The 18,259-nt window shown below is 42.1% G+C and overlaps 1 protein-coding gene across 1 annotated transcript in view; it reads left to right on the plus strand.

Moving 5' to 3' along the window:
* Positions 1–6,071: 6,071 nt before the first annotated feature.
* The window catches only part of SLC9A2 (solute carrier family 9 member A2), a 33,895-nt gene continuing 21,707 nt past the window's right edge, over positions 6,072–18,259 (plus strand). Inside the window, exons 1-3 of the mRNA XM_059466059.1 lie at positions 6,072–6,351; positions 11,814–12,277; positions 17,535–17,785. Of these exons, the coding sequence (XP_059322042.1) occupies positions 6,072–6,351; positions 11,814–12,277; positions 17,535–17,785 (995 nt within the window). The remainder of the gene's footprint in view (positions 6,352–11,813; positions 12,278–17,534; positions 17,786–18,259) is intronic.

Here is an 18,259-nt window from a genome sequence, read left to right on the forward strand (position 1 = left end):
CTCCAGGGCTTCCTGGCTGGATCTGCTGGAGATGCTTACTCATGGTGAGCAGAGTGCTGTGTACACAGCTGCTGGCTGGGGAAAGCCTTAGGAAAAGTCTTTAGGAGAGTGTTCACATGGGTGCAATTACTCTGAAGCCCAGATTAGTCCTGGCTTTGGGGAGGTGGTTGCCTGTAATCCACAGAAGCAGCAACATGTTGCTCCCTCAGGGCTTCACACTGGAATATATGTGCTGGTGCTGTGACTGCTGCCGAGTGTGGCCTAAGGAGACCCCAGAAAAGCAGAGCTCATCACTCTGAATTCAGCACTTCATTTATGGGGCTGCTTTTGAAGGCTAAAAAAATAGTTATGCTCCTTCCCTCATGTTCTTCATCTATTGCCAGGCAATCCACTGCTTCTACCATTCCTGGAGTCCTGGAATATTAGCAAGCTGATTGTACCTATCCCCTTTCTTCACTCTTTCCAATTAAATAAGTTGTGCAGACATGACTGCTAACAGAGCTAGGGCCTTAAAATGGCTAACCAAAGTTCAGACCTGCAGAGCTAAATTGCTGCCATTAAAGTGCCCACATGAGCAAGGTATAATGCCTCTGGTGGACCTGGATTATGGGGATGGTTGCTAAGCAGTCCTGGAAAGGTCTGTGGAAAAACACATCCTAAATGGAGAGTTGATTTCAGATAATAAATCATTTGATAGTTGAGATATTAATTCACTAATTAATGGATTTAGAGACAGAGTTATTCAGTCAAGGCCCTGATGACACAGTCCTTATAAAAGAGTCTAACTCCTAATGGAATAGGTTTTGAGAAATGATTATTAATATAATGCACGTGGATGAGTGACCAGTCCCCACTCCTAGAGAAAACCACTCTCAGTCAAGCATGTTTTTCTTTTATAATCCTTAAATCTTCAAAGAGGCTGCTTATAAACAAGTAAAAAAAAAAAAAAACAAAAAAACCCCAAAAAACTATGTCCCCTCTTTGATGCGTATTTTCACTTAACTCTAGGAACACCATGGTTGCATGCACTACAGGCACAGGTTTCCTTGTGTAGTTGTGATTCTCATACAGCTGCAGATGTCAAGGTGAGCCACCTCTCTGCCTGATATAGCCCAGAAACTTCCTTCCTTTTCCTAATGGAAATACTAGACTTTTTACAAATTTATTTTTGTAGCACACCAATGTATTTCAGAAAGGTGGCCTGTGTTTGTCTCCTGTGCATTAGGGGAAAATACTTTTGTGGAAAACTGGAAAAAGTCTTTGGCTGTTTTGGAGAACTTACTAGAAAGAATGGTGAAATTTATATTTTTCTTCTGAACAAGGAGCACAGATATTTCAATACTGCTATGTGGACTGTGTCAGGGAAAATTCAAGAAGTCTGTAAGAGTAAAATTCCCTGCACAGGGCTAATTTCCATCAAAATAAAACATCAGCAATAGAATATAACTTTTTAATTTTTTTTTTATCTGCTGAAATTTTCTGTCAAACTAGAACAACAATGAAAAGTATGGAAAAATATTTGTTATTATATTTATGATTTCCCCTCTAACCATTTTGATTTTTGATCATATTTACAAGAGAAGACCTAAAACATTTCTTGCAGAGGATCCATTTAGTGAAATAGTCACATAAACATTCCAGAATGCTTCTCTGATGACCAAAACAGATCAGAACATCAAGTATGAAAATATCACTTCATAATTTTTAGGGAATCCCTAAAATACGGAGCTAAATTTATGATACAGTTAAAATTCTCATTTTTTTCAAATTACTTATTTTGCTTTTTATTGTGAAAGTAAATTTTTTATAATAGCAATAGACTGATCTTTCCTACTAAAAAGATAGGTAAAGCTGAATTAATAAACATAGATGACATACAACCCCGTAACTCAAAGCCATGCTTACAATGAGAAAGTCCCAGTGCCTATTCCAACAAAAGTAAAACTAAACTGTCCCAACACCTGTATGAACCACTCAAACTACTGCAAACTTGTGTGGTGTATCTGCCAATGCCTCCCTTTCCCAAACAGCGTTCTGTGGGTACCCTGGGCAGTCCCTTGCTCAGTAATAATCAATAAAAGGATTAAAAGGTAAACAAACTGAATCATGTGAGTTAGCATCTTGATGTATGAAATAACATGCACTTTGTCATGTGAAATGCTGTTAGCACTGTATCTGGTAAGCCAGACAGCGCCTGCGAGCAGAATTAGGGAGATGAAAGCGCACCGGGCGCAGATGGCGCAGCGCGGGCAGGGAGCAGCGCTGGGGGCTCTGGGGCAAGGTCCTCTATGGACCAGCTGGAATCAGGCAAGTGCAGCGTACGTGCTCTCTGTTTGTGCTGTCACTGGAATGGTGCGGAGCGACCTGACAGAAAATTGTTCTGAAGTGGAAGCAGATGCATTGAGCTGTCAGGCACAGAGCCATGACGAGACACCGCGGCGCCAGCAACACACCTTCACGTCTCCCCTACAGCTCTCCCTGAGCCCCCTCCCTCCCATTCTCGGGCAGCACTGAAGCTCAGGGATATTCTTCTCTGTATGGAGAGGTCCCCGTTCATGGCTTCGGGAGAAGCTGCTTCTTGCACAGACACCTGCAGGGCTGGGCACAGTGCGAAGGGCAGTGCAGGGAAGTGAGGCTGTTGCTGCTGTCTCACACAGCCTACCTGGGTGAGGCAGAGGTAACAGGAATATCATAGCCCATTCTGCTGTCTTAGGCAAAGATCTGCCTGGATTCAAAGAGCTTCCACCCGTGGTGAAACCCTCAGCATCTGTGGCTGGTGGTAGTGAAAAGTGGCACGTGTCAAAATACTGACAGAATCTTCACAAGCGCTTCAGTACCTCATACCATGCTGAGCTTCACTGCAGCCATTTCAGCTGGGTCCAAAGTCAAATAGGGTCCACTCCCCGGCTGCATCATTCTATTCTGTGAGGGAAATTCCTGTTCAAATGGTGGATAGTCTCATTTACACAATCCATCCATAAAATATATTAGTTTGGCTTAATAATAGACTATCATCTCTAATAATTAATCTCAATACCAGTTTTCTTTATTGTCTCAAGTGTTTTGGGGTATGTGACAATGCATTATTTCCCTTTTTATTACTGGCATGTAAGTCTCCAGGCTCAAGATTAATGACATCTTTCCCTCATTTTTTTTATTCCCACTTAATAACTTCTCATTTTCTTAATACAAAAAGAAAGCCAATTAACCAGACCCACAGCAGTGTCATAGCTAGAGGGATTTCTGCTGTCTGCACCCTTTTATTTTTAGAGTTGAGGAGAATAAGAGGACAAATAATGGCAAATATCTGGATGGTGGCCCAAGGAAGGGTCCGTTTTCCCGTGTGTGAGTGAAACTTTGTGACGAAAAGCACATGACCTGGGTGCTGAGGCATCTCTCTGTCTGTGCCAGCATGCAGCACCGTGTTCTGTCATCCCTCACTGCCTGTAATGAACAGGGCAGCACTGACGAACATTTTCCATGAGAATGGACCTTCCTCCACTTTAGTATGACTCACTCTTTTCCCACTCATAGTCTTCCTGCCTCTCTTATGGCAAAGTGAGATTCCTCAGGCCATTCACAAATGTCCAAACATTGGTCTGGTGGCTGGTGCACCTGCAGGGCTGTTGCACAGTGGCTCAGTTCCCTGTCCTACAGCGTATTTTGGCTGTGTTATTGGATGGGGTATGAATTCCAACATAGATCAGAATTATGAGGTGATATTAGAGAAAAGGGTTGATGGGACAGCTTGCTCTTGTCAATACTTAACAGCACTGAATAAAAGTCTCAGTTCAGTGCAGCATCCTGCAGGTAGAAGTGATCCTAGGAGAGCAGGTATTTATGCTTTCATAACCTTATTTTTCAGAAAGGTTTTCTTTATCTGCAGAAAATGTCATAAAATGAAACATGCGAGTACCATTACAGATCTTGTAATTTTAGACTAAATTAAATTTATTATTTATAATAAATAGTGCAATCACTTTCACCTGAGGGTTAGACTTCTCTTCTTATAGATGGTCTGACTGGGACAAGGAGATTCAAAAATGAAAGATCATTTTCTTCTTGTATTCCTTTTCCATATAAAGGAAATGTCCTCAGAATTGGCAATATTTATGTGTTTCTCTTATATCAGAGAATCTAATAAAACAAATAAAAGAAGATATGAAGACATTGCATCAAGCTAGAGAATTAGATGATGTATATACTGGTTTGATATTAAAATATGTTTCCTGACTGCATTGTAGATAAATAAAGAGTAATTTTTTTATTAATATAATGTCTTAAAATTTGTCATTAAAACCACAGGCTTAGTGCCCTTTTTTTCAGGTTCTGAAGGTAAATGACAATTACAGATATTCAGCTAATTGATTCTGAACTTTAACACCCTACAGAAGCAGTAGCCACTGATAAATTTGTGGAAAAAAATAACTCCTACTTCCTGCTTTAGTTTTATTGGAAGCCAAGAAAGACATGCTTTGCTATAGAGGCATGCAGAATGGTGTGCTCTAAAGATTTTATGAGTTTGAGCTTTGGAATACTGTCTTACTCATAAGTGATGAAGTCATGAGTAAATCACAGGTGAGATTCATTCTTTCAGGAGATACAGAAACCTGGTGCTCAGCAGTACCTGATGGAATCAGATCGAGGTGCATTTAGAAAGAGGATTTTGCCAGTCACATGTTCAATATTTACAACACACACTGACACACACATACATATATTATCAGTCGTATATTTGTATACACATATATGAGAATATATGTACGAGTGATCATGTATGCTTATACAGTGTGTAATTTTAACTGCCTGAATTAATAGAATGTGTATCTCTTAATAATATAAATCAGATTATGACTATCACAGGTTTGAGAGGTGGAAACATATGGACAATATACTATATATTATTTTCTATATTGAATATACAATATACTAATTATATATAATATATAATATAATATACTTATATTCTATATTAGGCATATACATATATATATATCAACATACATATATGTATACAGTGTGCACTCTTTTAACTTTCCAAATTAACAGTTTTAATTAGTAATTCTGAACAGCATGCTATCTTTCGTATATGTGGTAGAGGCACGTTTTCTGCATTTGGTAATGGCAAAATACATATACTTATACACACATACATATGTAAACATTACCTTAATGTATATATAAAAACATTCATAAGCATATATATATATATATATATTTATATAGATATGTATACATTTACACGTACATGTGTGATGTACGTGCATCCCTAAATTGCGCTTAGATACATATATTTAAAGACTCTATATGTATCCACAGGCTTATCCATACAGAGTGTGTTAACACTTTAGATTAGCTTATGTAACTATATATATGTATGTATTTATATGACTGCATATATATCTCTCTTAGCGTAACCTGCAGTTAGAGGAACACCCTCCGGCTCTGCCTACACCTGCGCAGCCCCGTTCTTCCCCGCGGGTGCTGGGGGGCAGGAGCAGCTGCCGGGGTCCCCGCTCACAGCGCAGCGCCTGGCGGAGGCTGGGACCCGGGACACACGGGCAGGAGGCGGGTGGGACCCGGGACACAGGGGCAGGAGGCACTGGGACCCGGGACACAGGGGCAGGAGGCACTGGGACCCGGGACACAGGGGCAGGAGGCGGGTGGGACCCGGCACACAGGGGCAGGAGGCACTGGGACCCGGGACACAGGGGCAGGAGGCGGCTGGGACCCGGGACACAGGGGCAGGAGGCACTGGGACCCGGGACACAGGGGCAGAAGGCACTGGGACCCGGGACACACGGGCAGGGTCCCGCTCGGGCGCTGCCCCGCGGGCGGCCGGCCGGACCCGGGGGCGGCGGGGGCGATGGGGCCGGCCGGCAGCTTGGCCCCGCGGGGGCGGCCCCGGGGGCGGCCCGGGGTGAGCGGAGCGCCGCGGGCGGCTGGAGGCGCCGGCCGGGGCTCGCCCAGTCACCGGGAGGAGGCGGGGCCGCGGCGGCGGCAGGTGCCCGCGGCGCGGGGATGGTGGCGGCGGCCGGCGCGGGGCTGTAGCGCAGCGCAGCGGGGACGCCATGGGCGGCCGCGGCCCCCCGCGCCCCGCCGCGCCTCTGCTGCCGCTGCCCGCGCTGCTGCCCGTGCTGGCGGCGCTGGCGGCCGGCGCGGCGGAGGCGCGGGCCACCTCGGAGGGGCAGCTGCCCGGCGCCGCGGCGATGGGCACCGGCACCCCTCCGAGCCCCAGCGGCACCGTTTTCGAGGAGACGCGGCTGCACGTCTTCACCCTGGACTACCCCCACGTGCAAATCCCCTTCGAGATCACCCTCTGGATCCTGCTGGCCTCCCTCGCCAAGATCGGTGAGCGGGGCCGTGGGCGAGCCTCCCTCCGTGCCGGTGCCGGGCCGGGCCGGAGCGCAGAGCCGCGCTGGGGCGGTCGGTGCCGGGCGCGGGGGGCGCGGGGCGCACGGCGGGGCCGGGGCTCCTCCGCGGAGCGGGATGCCCGGGCGGGATTTGGCCGAAAAAAGTCGGGGTCCTCTCAGTTAGGACAGGTGCGGAGGAGAAAAGGGACCGGTAAACCCCAGGCTACGAGGACCGTAAACCCCGGGGTTCAGCCGGTGCATGACTGACTTTTTCTTGATCGCTCTGCTGTCATTTGAGCACGGTCTTCTTTTTCTTAAAATAACGCCGGGTATAATGACAGTCTCAAAGCAGAAAAACGGATCGATGAAAAGCAAATATTTATGAGGGTAGAGTATGCCTCCTCCTTACTTTGCTTTTCCACCATTCACTTAAGCCCGAGAAAAATATAAAAGACAGCACTGTAAGAGTAAGGAAGGCCACCTCTTCCCTCATGTGGAAAACATTTGCATTGCATAGTTTCACTGAGTTTTGTGCAGCTTACATGTCATGTTTTTAGTTAGCTTCTATGTCCCAAACAGAGAAATAAGTACAGCATAATAAGCTAAAAACTTTCAGGTAATGGTGTGCTAGATAGCTATTTAAAATCCAGTAAGTCTCTATGAATTGTGAACTTTGTATCTTCTTACCTGGAAGATAATGTCAGGAGTAAAGTTCTGGGAACAAAATAAGTAAGTTTATCCACATTACAGTTTCATTCAGAACTCTGACTTTGCAGCACAGATTATCATAAAACACACCATCATGCTCATTCTGATAAAACATTTTTATCAAAGTTAAAACTTTTAACTTCTGCTTGTGACATTTGAATAGACCGTGTCACAATTTGGTTAGTGATCAGGTAATTAGGATTCTGAAAAAACAAAAATTTGTACTCACCTTCTGCCATGTCTAACATTGTAGCTGGGGGCCTGATCCTTGACCCAAGTAACCTGGTCTGCTACCATGACTTGCTGCAGAAATAATGTGTTGCAGCCATTAAACAGGCATGCATCCTGATGCATGTGTCTTAATGCATTAAAGGTGCATGCTTAGTCTTGAGTATGCATTTAGGTGTTGGCAGAATCAGAACAGAGTTCATATATGATACACTCAAATACACAGGAAACTTTAATAACCAGGAAATAGGGAGTTTGGTAGAGAATTTTGCCTGTTGAGAGCTGAAATTTGCTCTGGCTTCTGAGTTTAGATAAAGCGAAAACTCTTGTATAAGCTAAAACTATTTAAAAAGTTTCTGTTTTATTGAAGGTTTTTATTAAAAGGGAAGCCATTTCAAACATGTAAATACACATACAGACTCAATAATATATAATTTCTGTAAAGCTGTGCATTCTGACTGTAATGGTATTTTGCTAGTGCATGGGCATCTAAAAAGCTAAAAAAAAAAAAAAAGTTGCCTGACTGCTTTAATTTTCCAGTCTGATTCTGGTAAGTAAGCAAGCAAACAGCACAGGTGAAGAAAAACACGTATAATTTTAAAATCCTTTCAGTTACACCATGTGAAAGCAAGTGTGGCTAATCTAGGGCAGGCTGTTGTCAGTGCGTGTGCGCAGAGCAATGAGGGCCAGATGCAGGAGTGGCCCTAGGTGTGGCAGTGCTCAGCTTCACCACACCTATCTGCAGGCGCCCTGACTCCAGGACTGGAATTAGGAACATCCAGTTCTTGCTCCTGGAGCTCTGTCTGTGCTTCCTTATCCAGTGAGTGCATCAGGTAAACCTTCCCAGGTCAGGCTCCCATCGCTCCTAAGTCACATTCCCCATTAAATTTTCACTGCTTTATGCCTTCTTTTCTATTGAAGGTAGCCCAGATAGGCAGTTTTGAACCACCAGTGATGCTCTGCCGTGTCCTACTGGTTACTAGGAATGAGCCATGTGTTCTGATTCAAAAGGATGGAGATGGGTTTCCCAGCCCACCTCACTGCCTGTGGCCCTAAGAGGGGCCCTCTGAGAGGGAAGGCTCTCTGAAGCATTCCTCTCCTGATCATTCCTGCTGGGCAGCAGGGGCATCTTGCCCCTGCCATGCCAGGCAGCGCGAGATCCACCTCAAACTCCCGCACTGCCCAGGAAACTTCGGTGCTTAATCTGGCATCACAAATTCCTTTCTGGGGCTAGGCACTGAATGCTTACACTTGGCACTGCCGAGTATCAAACCTTTATGAACAGATCCCTAAGGTCTTTTCAGCTGTGAGGAGCTCAGAAGATAGGGTCCTGTGTAGCAACAGCTCTCTCAGTGTGTGAAAGATCCCAAAGAATACTTAGCTGCAGCACCTGGTTATGAATCTTTTAACAAATGTGTTTTCACAGAAGTGCAGTTTCACCAGAGCTGAAATGTTCCAGAATTTGCTAATTTTTGTGGGGAATTTACCTGAAAGGTTTGTCTGATCCTGCTGTGATCATGTCACTGTAAGCTTGGTTTAGAGGGAGCAAGAAAGGCAGCATAAGAAAGGAAAGCCTGAAGTTGTCAAGCAGAACTTGAACATTTTAACAAGGTACATTTTCACAAGGATATTAGGAACATGGTGCTTTTTATTTCCATATAGTACATGAGCACGATTTGAAACCTAATAAATTACCTTGAATGGAATTATTTTATGACTACCTCTACTTATTTCTTGTTTTGTGTGTTGATACCAGAGGTGTTTTACTCACATGCTGATGGACTCCATGGGTGTATTAGATGGGACCATTCCACCTGAACGTGCTATAGTCTCTAAGCACTGAGACTAGTCTACCTGATCCCCAGTTTTGCTTAATTTTTATGCTGTTAAGCCTACAAAATATTGTGTAACCGATCCACATTCCCGTTATTTCTATGCTTAATCACAAATGCACAATGAGAAGTGTTTCTTCTAGCAATTGAGCTGATACCCTTCCAAATCTGCTCTCCTGAAAGAAGGTTTATGTTGTTCAGAGGTACTTATCTCAGTGGCATTTCCAGTATCAGAAAGCACTGGAATTCACCCCAAAAAAAGAAGGAAACTGAGATTCTAAGGTCTTTTATCTTGAAACATACTGAACTTGACTTTAGATAAGTATCCTACTGTCATTTTTGCTATGATGTATGGAGGATGCTTACTCAATAAACATCTTCCATGCTTTTGAAGCTGAGTCACTGCATAACCTGAAGCCCAAGGACAGGGTCAGAGGAGGAGAAAGGAGCTGTAGTCTTGCATTCAGCATGGAAGTCTGAGTATTCTGTACTGCAGGGGATCTGCTCCCAGGGTGATCCTGACCCTGTGGCTGTGAATCCATCAGAACAGGGAACATGTCCCTCATTGGGCAGAGAATCTCCTACTGACTTGACATGCACTGGACTCTAAATCCTTGCTCTTCAAATCAGGAGCCACAGCCTGTCCCTAATCGCCCTTGAATACTTTTCATGTAGGCAGAAAGTCTTCCAGGAGTTTTGATGCTGTTTATGTTAGTAAAAAGCATTTTTAACTTAGTGGGAGGCTTTCTGTTATCTTTAAGAATGAGATGGAATCCCAAATCTCTGAGAGGCCATGAACTTTCCAGAGTAATTTGTGAAGAAGGAAAGAAAAGATTTTATTTTTTTTTTTAATTCACAGTAGACATTTCACTGCCATTGTATTACAATTGATGGTATTTTTTTTTGTTTTTGTCAAAAGCTGCATTTTAAAAATTTCCCTTCTCTTGATGTTTTTTGAGGAAATTATTTAGAATTTACTTTTGAAGGGTTTAAAAAAACTTCTGGCAAAACCTACTTACTCAGGGGAAACTTCCTGACCATTGTATTGGAATTGTATTTCTGCCACTGCAGACACCAAGATGAATCATAAAATGTTTATATGTAAGCAGCTGAAAGGTGAAGAGTCAAGTCTCCAACTGAAAATTCTTGATTTTTCCAGTATTGTTACCTGTTCTGCCAATATAGGGCATTGGTGATTCTGGTTTTGAAGAATGGCAATGAATTTGGCAGTCCTTCTAAAGAGTCACATAGGCTGTGTTATTTAAAGCAGTCTGTGTTCATTTCAAAAGGAAAAAAAATGCAGCTTGAGTTGCTTGCTTTGAAAAATAGCTTTAATGGTTACAGAATATTGAAGTAAAAAGTCCATAGATTAAAACAACTTTACTCATGCTCCTTCTTAACCGTGTGTTTTTCCTAATTATAAGTTCAGTCTTTCTTTTAGCTGGAAAAAGAATCCATGGTGAAAGAAGAGTTAACAAAATAGGTGTCACAAGATACATAACCCTGAAACTGGGAAACTGGATGTAAACTATACCCAGATTGCAGAAATTTAACTGTTTTGACTGCAGGTGTGATTTTTACTGAAATAGTTTTTCTGAAATAGACGCCCGTTATTACCACACCCAGTGTTTCTGTGCAGCTCTCATTTAAAATAATTTAAATGCTTTTTAGTTAGGCAGGGATTGTGGGATCTTGTGGGTGTGGATCAATTTCTATATAATTATGTGGGCCAAATATAGATAAGGAGGAGTCTGGAAGAGATTGGCATCGCTGGGACCTGGAATGTGACCTTGGAGCATAAGGTTGATCATTCCATTAGATTGGCCAGAGTAAGTTCCTTCAAAGCTTTTCCCATTCCTTACCAGAATTATCCTTAAAACAGCCAACTTCTATAAGTAATTGGAATCTTTAAATCAAAAAAGCATGGCTTTGAGAGTTTTAGAAGGCTAAGTAACATTCAACTACTAAGTCCTCATTCAGAACCTTTTAAAATTAATTTCTTCAGTACTCTGCACAGATTTTTATGAGATAATCCTGACTCTACTACAATTCATATGATACGGAAGAATGAACATAACAATACAGGCCACAGCTTATTGTCACTTTATGGAAAATATGTTGACTTTTGTGAAATTAATTTGGAGGCTCCACTAAAAATAATAATTGTATCTGTAAATGCTTCATTCTGGTTGTGGGGGAAGTGATCATGGGTGACTGGGTGGAAGTCACTTGTGCTAGTTCCCCTCACTAGCTTTGAGACTCTAAAAGTAAAAATGAAATTAAAGTGCTCTTTAAACTCCTTTGTGAAGCTGTACAGAGAGGAAGCAGTGGTTAGTATGATTTTTTTTCCCTCTACCTAGATGTAATTTACCCCATAGAAGTGTTTGGATTGTGTTTCTGGAGCATTCCATGCTTTAAAAAACCCCACAGTTTCACAGAGAGTACCCTTGCACACAGCTAAGTGGAGTGTCTAGCTATCAATGTCCACCAAATCAATTGAATTAACTATGCTAGCCAACATATTTGCCATGACCCATTGTGGATGTCCAGTTCAGTCATTGCAATTAAAATGAAATTGCCCTGCAATCGCTGTTTTTTTAGTATAGAAATGACAATAACAGAATCCAGAATAATCTTATGGATTCTGTACAAGTAACCATCTCCCTTTCTTGTGTTTGAATTTCCTTTGAAGGCTTTCATCTCTATCACAAGTTGCCCTCAATAGTACCTGAAAGCTGTCTCCTTATCCTGGTTGGATTGCTTCTTGGTGGGATTATTTTTGGAGCAGAGGAGAAGTCCCCACCTGTAATGAACAGTGATGTGTTTTTCTTGTATCTGTTACCACCTATTGTACTTGACGCTGGATATTTTATGCCAACTCGTCTGTTCTTTGAGAACTTTGGTACCATATTCTGGTATGCTGTGGTGGGCACGCTCTGGAATGCCATCGGCATTGGAATTTCCCTGTATGGAATTTGCCAGATCAGTGCATTTGGTTTGACTGACATCACTTTGCTGCAGAATTTGCTCTTTGGCAGCCTCATTTCAGCTGTGGATCCTGTGGCGGTGCTGGCCGTCTTTGAAAATATCCACGTCAACGAGCAGCTTTATATCCTGGTGTTTGGAGAGTCTTTGCTGAATGATGCTATAACTGTGGTAAGTTACTTGATAAATGATTAATTGATAAGAATGATGAATGATTGTTTACATGCCACTCTTGTATCTCCTTGTATCTGGTTACTACAATTTGCTACTAGATGGAAATCAGGGAGTACTAGTGTGTCTAATTCTTTAAACTTTAGATTTAGAAATCACGGTAGTCTTACTACATGAGAGTAATGGTAGCATATTTACTGTAGGGATTTTACTACTGATCATTCTAGTTTCTGTATCTTTGCAGTTCTATTACTTCTGTAATCTGAAACTGCATTTTCCTGACCTGCAGAAATGTTGTTGGACAGGAAAGGGAAAGGGCCTGGTGTGGGGTGTTGTAGTGTGTTAATGGGGAAGATGGCAAATCATGGAGATGGCACAGGACCTTGCTGAGGTTAACTACTTGCATATGCCCATCCACTTGGAACTGCCCTGAAACCAATACATGTATCCCAGGCTACAGATGAGATAAGACAGCCACCTGGAGGCAATAATTTCTAATCATTAACTAGCTGAATTGGGGTTGTGGTGCTGACCTGAGGACAGCAATCTGCAAATTCCATTATCCCCCCTTAGTGTCCCTCATTTGTACCTGATGACACTGTCTGGGTCATTACTCCCATTTATTCATGCCTTGAAATCCTGCCCATGCCAGCCATATCCTAGCATGCTTTCTGTTTTCTGAGACACAGAAGTACAGTTTTTCAAATGCTGGAAGGATCAGAAAGATTTATGAATTGGGTCTGCACTTTCCTGTTTCTGTCCCTGGATTCTTATTCCAGTCCCATTCTATGCAAAATTGTCCTGTTTTCCCCTTCTCTTGGACTTTGCCTTACCGGTTTTTCCCTTTTCATGGACTTTTCCTCACCTGCTTAACACATGTATATGTCATAATTTATTTTGAGCCTTGGTATTGATAAATTCTTGTGTGTCTGTGGGAATACTATATTATTTCTTCACTTAGATTGCATGCTTTACCTGAATCTGTTGCTATCCAGTCAGCTGAATCACATCTCCTCTTACAGGCTTGCCTTAAAACCTAGTTTTTCTCATTAGCTTACAGTTGGAACTGCCTGCCAGTGCTAAACTGGTACTTTAAGCCAGTCCTGTAAATAAATAGGTGCACATACTGAGTTTCAAAAGGCTTAGCAGTTCAGCCATGGCTGGGTCTGTCTCTAGTCACTCTAATGCCACTTGTGTGATGGATGTCTATTCATACAATTTTTTTTTGGGGGGGGGGAAGAAAGAATCTGGTTATTTAAAACTTGTTTGGCGGATTTTTCCCAGCAAAATCACTTTTTTCAATGAAAGTCAGCCACTGAGGCAGCAGTTAATACGCATGATTTGCTGGGAAAACTCTGCATCCTGATCACGGGCATATTCATATGTGCTATTTCCCAAAGGTAAATTTCTCTAAACCACCATTTTTCTAGGGGCTGGCACGGCAATTTAATGTATAACTTTTCTGTAGGCCTCATTATTGTCTTCTTTGGAGGTTTCCTTATGGCCTGCCTCCCCAGATGCCCTAACAGAGGGAAGATAATCTGAGGAGTCTGTAGGGACAGTCCAGTAATGCACTTATGGCCTTACATATATTTATGAAGGAGTGTAAGGAATGTGGAGTACCTTTGGTCTTATTTCCTATCATGCAAAGGTAGCGCTTAGACAGAGATCAAGTTGTTTCCACATGCACAGAAATGGTCTGCTAATGGTTCCTTGTTATGTTTTTGCACACCTGCAATCATGTGATTATACCTAAAATGTGACCCAGGCTGTCACACAGATTCCTGGGGCTGTCCTTACAGGACCTTGCCTTCCCTGTCCGAGGAGATGCTGCTGGAGCAGGCCTTGCCAGGCTACTCAGCCCTGGGCCTGGAGAAGGTGGTGCTTTGTACTCTCCCTTCCTCTGTCCCTGTTTTATGGAGAGCTGACAATACCAGCAGAGCTCAGAACCTTTCAGCTTTCATCTTCTGGAGCCCTTGAGTCCCACCTGCCCTGGCAGGGGCCTGCAGTGGGATGTGGGCATGAGGCAGGCAGGGAGTTGAATGCAGGTTTGCCACCCATGGAAGCTGCCTAATGCCTATGGCCACTGCAATATCAAAAAAACCAGGGTCTATGCAGATAGGCAGTGCAAAACATAGTGGCTTTATTAAATGTTCTTTTATTGGAACAGCAGTGTCATCTATGCTTTCCTTTTCAGAGAACGTGCTCCCACACCTTCATTTTGTATACAAAGAAAGGTGTGTTTTCTCTGGAGTTATGAGTTCTGCTGCATTTTTCAGGTTGTCTTCCATGTTTTTGCGATATGTCTGTGCATTTGAATGGTTTCTTTCCCTCACTGGTGGAATTTTGGAACTTGAATTTGACAGAAGACATTCTTTGACAATTGGATTCTTGATCAGAGTTGGTGCTTTACCAAGAAATCGAGTCAGACATAGCAAGCAAGGTGATAATAAATTATAAGATCACAACTGAGTGTTAGAAGTTCAAACTCCAATTCTGGGCTTAAAATCAGAAAGAAGGAGCCAGTGTCATTTTAATAATATTATTCCCATGTTAGAAAACATTACAGCAGTACTTTGTTTGCATCTGCTGACAACATTATTTTAGAGTGCCCTAAAGTAATTTTAGAATTAAAAACTTAATAACTGAGAACTGATGAAAATAAGCAATTAGTGTTTCAGAGATACTCTGAGACAAGATTAAAAAGTGATCAGTGACTAATATTGCTTGGTGTGACCATCAGTGAGTTCAGGTGAAGGCTATGGAGTAAATGAAAATCTTGAACTTCAAAACATCCCTCTGTTATCACATCAGATGCATTAAAAATGTGACCAGAGTTGGTGTTTGATGCTCCTGGAAGTTTAGAGAAAGCTCAGTAAAACTGAACTGCTGTAGAGTAAAGGGAAGTGAAGCAGATTTTGATCTCATTTGCAACAGTGTAAATAAAAAACAATGAGGTTAAAATCCTGTTCATGACATTCCATAGTTGTAGCTGCTGCTTTAACCATGGCTGAGGTACAAAGGAGAAAATGGCTTTTCTTCTTTCAAATAATTTATGGCATTAGACTTGAGATTTATGAGGATGTCTCCATGTGGAGCAGCAGGCTCCATTCTATTTGCAGGGTGAATACTTTGCTGGGAAGTGACATTATGGAAAGGCTTGGATAGATCAGAATTCTCTGCTTCTTTACAAGAACCTTGTAAAGAACCTTTAGAAACTAGCCTTGTATTTATTTATATAGTTACTTTTTAAAACATAAAAAATACTATTTAAAATGCCAATTAAATAAAATAATCAGCTTCCCTAATATATACCAAGAGAGTATTCTGCCAGGTCAAATTCTGTAGGTGTCTTAAAGAAACACACAACTCTGAGATCATCCCAAGTTTCAACAAGTGACTCAGGGCAACTCTTTGCACACAGCACAAGTCAACATTATTCTTCAGACTGTGATTAATGGAGTCCTGGGAGTGTGTGGAATGAGAGGTCCTTGTAAAGTGACCAGCAAAGGCACTCCTACTGTCAGTAGGTTTAATTCTGGTATACTTCTCTCCATGCAAATCCATAAGGTCTACAAATCAAAACAGATGGAAAAACTGTGGAGCCTGTGACAGTGTTTTCCTTCCTGCACAGTACATAATAACAAGGAATGGGCAAAAAGGCTGGGAGTCTGCCTCAGGGCAGCAAGGGGTTTGTGCAGATGAAAAAGGACACTTCTCCCAAGTGGACTCATCCTGAGAGCCTCATTGTTATCTAATAAATAGTTCATGATCCTGCTGTTATTGTATTTGCTGCTCTGTAATGAAAATTACTGGTGACCATTCTAGGTTTGATTTAACCTTCTATTTTCATGCTTGCTCTGGAATATATTTTCTCTTTTCTGTTTCATTTCTTTCCTTTCACTTAGCCCAAAGGACCCATAATAAACCATGTCTTTGCATTAAACTTTCTGTTCTGTAAGACTTACCCAGTTTTGACTAAGAAGGGCTGAACAGCTTATGTTCTGTCCTGTGAAAGAGAACAAGAGTGCAAACATGAAAAACCCTTCCACAGCCACTACTCAAACACCTACTTTGTTGGCACAATGCGAGTACTGATAAAACATTGTGATCTCAAATAGCATTCCTGATAGAGAAACCTGTTTGGTGTACTAAGAAGTCTAGAAAGAAAGCAGAGATTTAACTCCTGCAAGCTAAGATGACTGGTCACTGGCTTAGTCTGTGAACCCACTGTGGTAGGAACAGTTGCCTGTGACCAAAGTTTGCTCTGTACAAGAGGATGGTGTAGCCACCCTAGCACTGCAGGGCTGGGAGCATGCATGCAACACCATGGAATGGTTAAATCTCCCAAGTGGATCTGCAGATGGGGCAGCCCTTTAAAGTTTTTTTTAAGTAACTGATTCCATTGGTTTCTGTTTTGGAGAAATTAGAACACTGTATATTAGAGAAATGTTGTCTTTAGATTGTTCTGTTTCCTGTATAAAACAAAAAGGGTCCCTGGCTAAGGAAATGTGATAGTCCCATAGACTTAGTTTGTTTTGAAGGATGGTTATAAATGCTTTGAAAATTAAACTGGGCAAATATATGACAACAGGTTTTTTTAATGGCGACAAAATCCAAATCTCTAGAAATACTAAATATTTTGAACAGTCTTTAAACCATTGAATTCCTAATGGTCAAGAATTTTAAGAAAGAGCACTGCCTTAATAAACACCATGTTTCTTTTACTCCTTGAGGTGGTCACTGTCCATCCCTAGCTGCCTCTACATCCCCTCTTACCCCAGCAGTTTAGATGAATCTGTGGTCTAGTTCAGTACTCTACCTCTCAGTGTAATGTAGATAAAACAGATTTGAAAATAACCTGATTTTTCACTGGTTATGAAACTGTGGGTTTTTTTCTCCTTCTATTTTATTTCTTTTAGTCTGGGGAAAATCTGAAATATACATTAGGAGCTCTGTAAATAAATGATTTTAAAGAAGAATTAGATAGATTTATGCTCCTGGCCCCCAGAGTGGCATGGGTGAAGAAATCTGTCCCCTTTGCAAAAAATGGGAGTAATTATATTTATCTGTCTTTGGTATCTCCCTGATATATATGGATGACAAATAACATGCCAGATATAAATAACAGCATATCTAAAAAAGCAAATTCAAGTTAGAGAAATTCAAAGTTCAACATTTAAGCAGAGGAACATGATGGCATGAAGGGAAATTAAGAATAGTTCACAAAGATAATGTGCTTTCTTTTTCCTCATAGGTCCTGTACAATTTGTTCAAGTCTTTCTGCCAGATGCGCACAATTAAGGTTATTGACATATTCGCTGGGATTGCTAACTTCTTTATAGTAGGGATCGGTGGAGTATTGATTGGAATCCTTTTGGGATTTGTAGCAGCCTTTACCACCCGTTTCACCCATAAAATCCGAGTGATTGAGCCACTCTTTGTCTTCCTGTACAGTTACTTGTCATACATAACAGCCGAAATGTTTCATCTCTCGGGCATCATGGCGTAAGTACCACAAACTTCAGTACTCGTAGCATCCAAGTAAGAGTGCCAAAGGGAATTGGAGAGAGGATCAGCTTTTGCAAACCCTGCCATGTGGCATTGCTCGACAGTGCATGGCACAGTTGCTGGCTTGAGGATTTCCGGCCTCTTCCCTCCCGCTTCCGCCCTGCATTCTCAGCTTGCCACCACACCAGCTGTGTCACTAAAACTGCTCATGGCATCCCATCATGAGCTGTATCTTTGAAATGTTCCAAGTTAAAAATATTCACTTGTATTTTCAGTGGGCTTTTTTTTAACCCAGGTCACTTTGGTGACCTGTGTCCTAATGTGACCCTTCAACTATTCATAAGGGCATGGGTGTGGAGTGGCCCGCGGTGATGTAGGGGCAATGGTGGCAGGGAAGGGGTGGCAGTGGTAGCAGGGAACTTCATGAGCTGCCTTCACTTTCGATGCCAATATATTGTGAAACTGTGTTTA

Source organism: Ammospiza nelsoni, chromosome 2 (assembly GCF_027579445.1).
Source record: "Ammospiza nelsoni isolate bAmmNel1 chromosome 2, bAmmNel1.pri, whole genome shotgun sequence".
NCBI lineage: Eukaryota > Metazoa > Chordata > Aves > Passeriformes > Passerellidae > Ammospiza > Ammospiza nelsoni.